The 9,852-nt window shown below is 32.1% G+C and overlaps 1 protein-coding gene across 2 annotated transcripts; it reads right to left on the reverse strand.

The window, feature by feature from the left end:
• Positions 1-231: 231 nt before the first annotated feature.
• Positions 232-9,515, reverse strand: LOC116773025 (RNA helicase Mov10l1-like). Of its 2 annotated transcripts, XM_032665386.2 has the most exons (20): positions 9,404-9,515; positions 9,111-9,234; positions 8,716-8,836; positions 8,458-8,620; positions 8,043-8,182; positions 7,751-7,857; positions 7,406-7,546; positions 7,233-7,329; positions 7,065-7,161; positions 6,877-6,982; positions 6,064-6,234; positions 5,482-5,629; positions 5,160-5,308; positions 4,838-4,972; positions 4,438-4,631; positions 4,069-4,214; positions 3,514-3,629; positions 2,846-2,957; positions 2,352-2,528; positions 232-2,059 (listed from the first exon to the last, which is right to left on the reverse strand). In XM_032665386.2, the coding sequence occupies exons 2-20, from the start codon at positions 9,227-9,229 to the stop codon at positions 1,784-1,786; spliced, it is 2,715 nt and encodes a 904-aa protein (XP_032521277.2). In that variant the 5' UTR covers positions 9,230-9,234; positions 9,404-9,515; the 3' UTR covers positions 232-1,783. The 2 variants fall into 2 exon arrangements, with proteins under 2 accessions (XP_032521277.2, XP_032521276.2); XM_032665385.2 differs by lacking the exon at positions 9,404-9,515 and having other exon boundaries at positions 9,111-9,344.
• Between the last annotated feature and the right edge of the window lie 337 nt (positions 9,516-9,852).

Raw genomic sequence — 9,852 nt, forward strand, 5'->3', positions numbered from 1 at the left:
GTGAGCATGTTGCTGAATTGCAAAAAATTCCTCATCAGTTAACAATTTTTTTCTGTACTCTCCCTTTGCATTTAGTAACTGAGTTGTTTTTATTTTAACACTCCAGCATTTTTACATTATCTTCTACTTTCGGAAAAGATTTCTTAAAATTTTTTCCTTACTGCTTAAATCGCCTTTTTCGTTCAAGCTGAAAGCGTTAATCAGTTTTTAAAAAGGAAGTTTATAAAGAAATTATTCTATAAAAATATTTTATTTCATTCGAGTGACAATCACTTATTACGAAGATCTTAAAATTTACAGTATATTTTTGTACAGATATATTTTGGTTAGTTAAAATATACTATGGCATTATACCAATCAAGTGCAAAGATTCCACCAGTCAAATAGCATTACGTATAATTGTATATTTATATTTTTAAAAACAAACTGATATATAATTTGATACCTTTAAGTGGAATTGAACATTGTAACCGTATGGACTTAATGTCATAGACAATCTTTGAACCATGTGTACACTATATTTTTTATCTTTTAAAAGTTTCATAGATTTATTTATGCACAAAGATCAAATAGGTCTAGTGTACACTTGCTTTTATCAAGGCTGGTCACTAAGGAACCAAATACTGGTCAAATGTTATAATTGCAATCTGTTCTAAGTCAATCTACATATATGTCGATATATTATGAATATTAAATCAATCGTTTCGTAATAATACTAATATAACACATTTCATGATAACTCTTACTAATTTATTCAGCTTAGTCTAACACAATTGTGACTATATTTAAACATTATGTATTATTTTGGTGGAAATTACGAGAGTATCAATGAATGTTTAAATATATGTCCAAATTGAGTGTGATGTACTTAGCATTGTCACTTAAAACTAATTATTATCTTAAACTATCTCTGTTATAACAGTTCTCTCTAATGATTCAAATGCTCTGGATGTTATATTTAATTATCTTCCGATCATTTTAAATCATAGGAAAAACAGCTATCACATTTAGTTGCAATCTCTTGCGTAATAATATTCTACAATATATAATATAGTATCAAAATCAATAATCATTTTATTATTTTTATTTATTTATAAAAGAAAATAATATTCAAATAAAACATTTTATATAAAATAAAGATTAGAAAAATAATCATATTAATATCCAAATAGTCATTTCTTTTTCTTTACCTCATTCCAAAAGGAGCCGTCTAAAATTTATATCACAGAAATACTATTAAAAACGATTTCTACAGTTTATAGACATTTTCATACTATAATAATCGTCAGACAATATAAGCCTTACAAAAATAATGTTAAAGACAGTCGAAACTCGCTTGAGCACCATCATAGTAGGTAAAGATCACTACCAACCCTAATCCGTAAATAAAAATTTACACTTATATTATAATGATATACATATAAAATTCGGATTTAAAAATAGAATAATCTTACTCTCATTATTATATAATAAAAACAATTATTTTAACTACAAATGAATTAGACAGACACTTTCATTAGAAAAAAATTGGTAAGAAGATAGAAAAAAGAAGACAGATTATAAAATATAACATATAAGCCATTAATAATCATTATTAACATATTATATGTTTAAAGGAAACAGACAGAATAGTGTGCAGATAAAAAATATTTTAGAATATTAGTTTGAAAAGTTTCTAAACCCTAAGATTAGTATGATTAATTGTATAACAGTCATAGAAAAATGTTATTTCAAGATTAATTTGTTATTTCAATTATTGTTATTTATTTCAATGTTATTTCAATTATTTAAACCCATTATGGAACTTCGTTTCCTTTTTCACTTCGTCTTCATTTTTTTTCAGATAGGCCAGCAGGCGGCACTTCCGGAACCTCGTCTTGGCCACTTCTATCAGTAACCGCGAATCCCTCGCCAGCTGTTCGTTCTCACGGCCGTAGTACGTGCCATACTGCTGACACACCGACATATACTTCCTCCACTTTACGTCGCGCGTCAAACAGGCCGGATTCCCGATTATAACCAGCTTGGCTTTAGCTCGCGTAAGGGTTACATTGTAACGCTGAAAACATATTCAACATTAAACATCCTGCATAAAAAATATTAAATTTATCGACAATTAAACAAAATTCATCAAAATCACCTAATATTATTAATATAATATAGTAATATATACCACCAACATCAAATTCTAGTACCTATTTATGAGCTTTGATATAACAAGTCAGTCCAATCAAAGCCAATATATGTATTATAAATTTTTTTTGTCAGCGGATGTACATTGTACATGTGTGGTTAGTACAAATGGAAATAAAAATAAATAAGAATATATAAATCTCGTAATGTATATTGACCTTGTCTTCAGCCAGGAAGCCCAGACTGTACTTGGCGTCGTAATCCAGGAGCCTGCAGTTAGCTCGTACTGTGGACACTAAGATCACTCGCTTCTCCTTTCCTTGGAATGATTCAACAGTTCCAACTTCAACATCGGAGTAGTCCACACTTGTCAGCCAACCTTTCATTTTGTATACCTGAAATGTATAAGTCTCTTATATATTCTAATTTTTTTTAATACTCCTTTGGCTTACATTAAATTGAGTAATAGATTTGACTATAATTATATAATATATTGAGCCTATAGGCTGTATAATAAATAGTATCTGTAAACATTTTCACTGCATATGGGTTACATTATTATTATTTTTTTACATGACGTCATCACAAGGGCTTTAACGCTCTTAATTTCCAAGCCACTTTTGGGTTTATATACAACACTTAACTCCAATTAAAGTCAATGTGAAGTTAAAATATGTATGGAAAATATTTTTGTGTTTCAAACAATTCTCACCTGTCTTATATAAGGTGCTATAATACCAATGTCTTTGGCAGACACACTGTGATTTTCAATCAAGGCTTTGGTGTATCTCTTCAGCATCTCCAATTCTTTTTCATTGAAGTAACTGAAATCAAGATTCAAGTTACCTTCTGGACCACCTTCATCTGTACATTTTTTAAATACCACAAGTATGTGAAAGTTATATGTTCTTGAACTAAACATTAGACATACATGTTATAAATTATAACTATAATTAATATTATTTTACCTTAACCACAGAGATAGAACCATATTTAAGTTCATTTTCTTTTTATTTAGAAAGGACATCCAATGCCTATATATAATTTCTAATGGAATGAGTATCCACATATTGCAAGGTATATGTGCTTTATCAGCTTATTATAAACTTATTGGCGCTCAGAGACAGAAATATAACAGATCCTGTCAAACAGTGTGTGTAGTGTATGCCAAATAAAAAAAAAAACAGATATTGAAAACCTCCTCCTTTTTTATATAAAGATATGAACATAAAGATACGATCTTTGCTTTTCCTTGGATATCCGAAATATATAATTATATATCCAATTTGTTCTCGGAGGTCTATTAAAGTCATGGGATATCAGTCTAGTTTAGATGGTTATGCTTAACTTTCTAGCATAATTTTATATAGTTAAATATACCTGGGTGCGTTGCCCATCCTTTGTTCCCTTGAGTGCACTGCATGGAATATTAGAGCTCGCTCTGCACCCTCTCCCAGAATGCTGCGACAGCTCAGAGGATCTGGATCCGCACAAGCCTGCGTAGACATAAAAAAAAGTCTCTATTATTTATTATGTAGGACTTTTTGCTCACCTCTGTTCTGTGTTAAAACGATACATATGGTTACTAAGAGGCAGCGACATCTATAGTCTGTGTCACTTCACTTGATATAAAATACAACAGTTTTGCTCGGAGCCAGACGGAGCTAGACGGAGTTCCAATATAAATAATAGTTTCTTAAAAATATGTTGAGAAGTTTTTGCGTAACAGAGTTACAATTCTTCATACATCCTGACAAGCTCTGGAATTTTTATTCAAAGGGATCCAGGGATCAAGTTTATTTATGAGAAATATATTTTCTATAATAGCTTTTTAATTTTATTATTATTTTCAGCATATTTGTGGACACGTTTGCTTTTGAATTTTTTTGGTAGTTGGATTTAATGTAGAACAATTTTTAATGCATAAGCCATTACCTGAAGGCAATTGTCGTAGAACAGTTCATTGGGGATCGCCAATATATCTGGATGGGATCGAAAGTTCTTAACGAGCATTGTTATGAAATTACGATCTGTGTACAGATTCTCGTGAGTCTTCTTAAGGCGTTCCAACAGCGACTGCCCTATTGAAAACAATGTTTATCAAAATAATTAGCTATGTATATATATATTTCAGATCTTGTCTAAATTCGTTTGGCAATGACTAAAGGAATATGGAAGGAAAATTTTATATGATATTTTTTTTACAAAACTTCGGATATGAAGTGGAAATGTTGTAAAAGATTTTTTTTTGCGGGCGAGGTCCTATAAAGATTTTATTATCTATATAACAAATAGCAATCACACCTAGGCCTCTGTCGCGGGCTTCTTTGGAGATGCAGACGGGTCCTAACTGTTGTGGATCCCCTGCCAGTACTAGTAGACCATTTGGTGCTAAAAGACCGCATACTGGAATTAAGGTCGCCGGCTCAGTAGCTTGAGCCGCCTCGTCGATGAACAGGTGAGACATCTGCAGCTTATGAGAAGCCTGGCTTCGATTCCTAGTAAGAAACAGGGCTTTTAAATACGACTATTTAATACATACATTACTTGTTAAATTACACTCGGCCTCTAGACTCGCTCATTATAAGAAAATGTAACAGATACAAAAAACTTTCAGAGCTTACTAATCTTTAGTCTAATAAAAACGTTAAACAGCCTTTATTTTTTTTATAATTTTGTAATAATAATTTCAATAAGGACTCACGTTCCATATTTAGCCGCATGCGACAGTGTTGTGACGAAGATCCTATACTTGGAGACCTCCACGTTGCTGACGACGTGGAAGGTACTGTAACTGGTACCGTTGGAGACAGCAGCCAACCCTGAAGGTAAAACACTCCTGGAACAGGACATTACGTAAATATTAGCTAATACCAAAACTACCAAGTTAGCACTATTCTCTTGTATTGCTATTTATCCAATGAAATTAAAAAAAAAACAGAATAGCAAAAGCAAAGTAATAAAAATATTTACATTGTTATTAAGATGAGAGTTAATATTTGAGTTATGAAAAGTAGAATTCGTACCATTCTCTAGACTGCGAGCTGGCCCGAAGCAGAAAGTTACTGATATTAAGCATTTTGTTATATTTTAACAGCATCAAAGCAATGTGATCGGCGGCCATATTGGAATCAGTGCACACCATAACACGGTACTTTGGATTGCGTGCTACGATCTGCGGATAAGAAAATGTGGGTATAACGAAAAAACATCACTAGACCACAAACATTTTGTTCAGGGCAGGAAGGTGTGGCTCACAGGAGAGTTAAAACCGAAAATATTTCTTGTTCGTGTTTTATATATATACGTAGCGTTAGGATTATATGGAAAAAGCAAATCAATCCGTACCTGAACGATCGCTTCCACAATGGTCATTGTTTTCCCTGTTCCGGGAGGTCCAAATACGATGTAGGGCGCCAAACCACAAGTCCCTGATACAATGTGCTCCACTGCTGATTTCTGCTCTTCGTTCTTATATATAAGTTTGTTATAGAATCTATGAAACAGAATGTATGATTTGGTTAATATAACAAGTGCTTTGATAAATAATATTAAATAGACAAAACCAAAGCTGTATTAACAACGGACAGTTAAAGGTGGTAGAGTAGAGTCTAGCTGTGGTCAAGTAACTACGGCTCGAACATGGGCTGGAAATGCCACCTTCTCACAGAAGATCGGCATTAAGTAGTCTTTAATGGCTGCGCTTCGTCCGATGAGAGAGAGAGACGGTTGCCCTTTCCCTGTTCCCACCCTTTTTTACCATTTCCTTATTCCCACCCCTCCCTCTTCCTCAACAACCAAGGCCGGCGACGAGCATTGACTTCCGCAACATAAGATATGTTGCGGACGTCAATGTGCGAAGGTGGCTACTGCCCATCAAGTAGCGTGTCTGCTCGTATGCCACCTTTTTCATTAAAAAAAAAATCTCACTTAGTGATTCTCGTGGCGGGTATCTTCCGGGCTGGTGGCTCAGGGAAGACCCGGCAGTCTTGCTTTCTTTCGAAAAGACGAGACACAGCCTCGTGAGCACGTTCCACTGGAACACGGGACATGATGAAGCGGACGTTGAAAGCAACCTCCGGTCCGTAGAATTCCCAGAACCTGGAATCCAATAGGAATTAAGATAAAAGGAATATAATACAATGACTTCTAGGAGTCCCTAACATTCTTTTCAAATTTATCGCAGAGATAATCCTAATAAAATACCGAAAAAATCATAAGTGAGTAGTCTTAATATATTTATATATACTTAATGCACAGCCTTAACTAATGGCCACTAACGCATCTGTTGATTTGACTGCCTGCGACTTTGCCCGCATATAAAACTATCTATGAGACAAGTTACCACCCTTATTAGGTTCCGCTACATATCGGCCTCAGGACAATGTTCTTAGTATTAAAAAAAAATAATAATAAAATTGTGCTAATGGCCCTTTAATTGAGGGAGAAATAGCGTAACCAACAATTACAGGTCTCATTTAGGTATCGTACATAGTTTCATATGCATTTAGTGAAAGCTTTTATTTTGAAAAGCAGACAGTATGATTTTATTTATTATTATAAATACGTATTATCTTGATAGTTACCACTGTTGTAGATAAGATGCGATATTATATCTACTAAGGATAAAGAGCTCAACCTTGATAATTTACATTTCAGCTTCAATCAACACATGAGAATATCTTAATAAATTCTAAAATAAAGACACACCTTTGTATTGACAGATATAATAATAATACTCACGACTCATCAACGTTGGCCAGTTGGATACAACAATCTTCTATATCTTTAATGGTAGTTTCAAACACCAAATCAGGTTTTTCTTGCGACCTCAGATAGACGTAATCACCTGTACAAAAATATACAAATAAGTAAAAGCATGTATAATTCAAATAATATCGTAATTATTCAATATGGATTAAGTATTGCACCTCTCAGCAACGACGGCCTCTTTTCAGCCAAACCTGGTACCTCCATTACTAAAAGTTCGCCAGTTACTTTGAGATACACACCCTTCATATTATACTTCTGTGATAAGATAAATACAGTATTAGAAACTATTAAATAAATAAACGGTTTAGATATCGTAAAATAGTTACCCTTAAATTTATCCTCGCGATTATTTCCTCCCACCAAAGTAAATGGTGGAAATATTTCATGTAGTTAATTTTTGTGGGACCTTCATCGAATATAGCCCTATAAAAAAATCGCTATAAACGTCTAACATACTTTTGTCATAACAAAGGATATTAGCAAAAATGTGGTTATTTACCTCGTACCAACCAAAACTAACATTAATTGGTCTAATTGAACACCCACTGGAATCTGCAAACCTTCTAGAGCTTTCTCTTCGAGGCCTCGGGGAAGAAGAATCTTTAGAAGCTTTGGTATTTTAAATGCTACTTCAGTTGGCCTAGAATATAAATGTTTAACTGATTATACCAATATTAAACTTAAAAATGTACATTTCTTCTTTAATAGATATGTTAAATAATAAACAGTTTGTTTCCAGTTGATTATAAAATGGATTCCGTTGCAAATTTTCTTTATATATTCTTTAATAAAACTTACAATAATAGTTTCAAGACATTAAAATGTTGATTCATAAAGTACATACACGTGAAAAAGTGATGGTATGGTTTGCTTCACCCCTTCCCACAGTTCACTGTCGTAAATACTTTTATTTCTGGTGACTGACATATCACATTCTTGCACAAACACCACCTGAAACAAAACTTATAATCACTAACCGAACAGGACTGCACTTTTAAATGACTTTAAAACTGTTTTAACTTTTGGCATATTACAAAACCTCGTAAATTATAAGATATTTTTTTTGTTAAAACAAAAGAAATTGACAGGTATTTCATACAAATAAGGCATTAATTATGTATCTTTATCAGACCAACCATTTCTCTTATAAAAATTAGATTCTTCTCATCTTGGCCTTCTTTGCTTTGCTTAACAAATGTAAACATAATGGGCATTTCAAAATGGCCAATGTCATCTGACTTAAAATTGACAATAATATCTTCTTTAATTGAAGATTCTGTAAGAGAAGAAAAATATTTAAATATAAAAATGGTAAATTCATTCTAGCATGCAAAACAAGACCAACAACCACTTGCAGCAGAAGAAAATAAATTATTTATTAAGTTTTAAAAGAAATAGAAGGTAGATTGAGAAGGTTTTTATTTGGATAAAGATAGGATTTTAAAAAACATTCACTTCAGCTTACTTAATACACTACTAATAACACCAGACTTTATTAACTGTTTATTCCAATTATAAATCTACAGTTTCTTCAATTATGATGACACTTACTTTTTTTAAGAACTTTCGGATCTTCACCAAACTGATACGGATGATAGTTCATTTCGAACTGAGGTTGAGGATGTGCCAGTTGTATACCAACAACTAAAACATTATCATTTTTCATATCATTTGATATACTGAAGCTAAACTGTGCTTTCTGTTTTGGTTTCACCTAAAACAAATTTCACATAAAATTAAGCATATTTGTGAACACATATATCTACTGAATCATTTTATATTATTATGAATGGTTTAAATGTCACATACATATATCCTAATTTTATGGTTGCCTGTGCTTTCTACATTTGTCACTGTAGCATCATCGAGAGGTTCACTCTTGGCACTGCACATTATAATCATCCCATCTTTATTTTTAGAAAAGTGTTTCCTAAAACATTTTTAAATGTTGCCTTTATGAAAACAATGAAATGGGAAACGTGTATTGTGGTAATTCAAACATTATTTTCCAGAAATTCAAAACAGCAACTAAGAAATGAAAAGAAATAAGATATTTAGTGTCAGATTATAAGGATTTCAGTTTAACTACTTGATAATAGTTATTTTAAAAAAGTATGAAGTATCAATATCGGTGAAGAAAGTAAACAATAAATCAGGAGAATACATCACTACCACAATTTTTAAACCAGTATATGATTGCTTACTTGTTCATTTTGTAGTTCAACAAAATCAAGTTACATTGGTGTTTAGGCGTATCATCGTGGTGAACATCAGCATTTTCATTGTAATGCTCGTCAACAATACCGCATACTCGACAAAACATTTTCACTAAAAGACAGGAATTATGTATTATTCACTTAAAAACAAAAATTGACCACTATTTTTTATAAATTTAAATAAATATCTCAAAATATTAACGAGTCAAATGACATTTGACGTGAGTAACAAGTGCTAAAGCTAAGGCGTGTTTTAGATAACTGTAATTAATAATTTGTACCTTTGTATTCTAATAATTACTATGAAATAGAATAATTCATGTAATTCTAGAGCGTCAATCCTTTATATATGCACCAAAATAAGTATGAAACAAGAAGAACGTACAAAGAGAATCCGGAAAGTCCCAGAACGAATATTAAAAGGTTGCCATAAATTAAAATAAAATCCGCGTAGTAAATCCGAATAATACTAGTTTCATTTAAATATATCAGATTCTTAAATTTCAATAAACCTTCGTAAATATTATTATATTATTAACAATATAAATAAAATGCATTAAATACTCCCGATTATTTGGACTGGACGAGAAGTTAGCCAGTGTTAGTGAGACCTAAAAATGTCAAAATTTCCTTTTCCGTTTTTTTCTTTTTCATTTTTTTTAAATTTGGTTTTTTCCTGTCAGCTTTACTAACGAAGATCTATGGTAATGGATGTACTTATATTTCCTGT

Source organism: Danaus plexippus (genome assembly GCF_018135715.1).
Source record: "Danaus plexippus chromosome 18 unlocalized genomic scaffold, MEX_DaPlex mxdp_35, whole genome shotgun sequence".
Lineage (NCBI taxonomy): Eukaryota > Metazoa > Arthropoda > Insecta > Lepidoptera > Nymphalidae > Danaus > Danaus plexippus.

What these genes read in the sequence shown, in the direction of transcription:
- LOC116773025 (XM_032665386.2), bottom strand. Translation starts at nt 9,229, where the DNA reads ATGTTTTGTCGAGTATGCGGTATTGTTGACGAGCATTACAATGAAAAT. An exon ending in CTGGCCAACGTTGATGAGTC is followed by an intron (nt 6,235 to 6,876) that starts GTGAGTATTATT and finishes ATTGGATTCCAG; the next exon opens with GTTCTGGGAATTCTACGGAC. An exon ending in AGCTCGCAGTCTAGAGAATG is followed by an intron (nt 4,973 to 5,159) that starts GTACGAATTCTA and finishes GTCCTGTTCCAG; the next exon opens with GAGTGTTTTACCTTCAGGGT.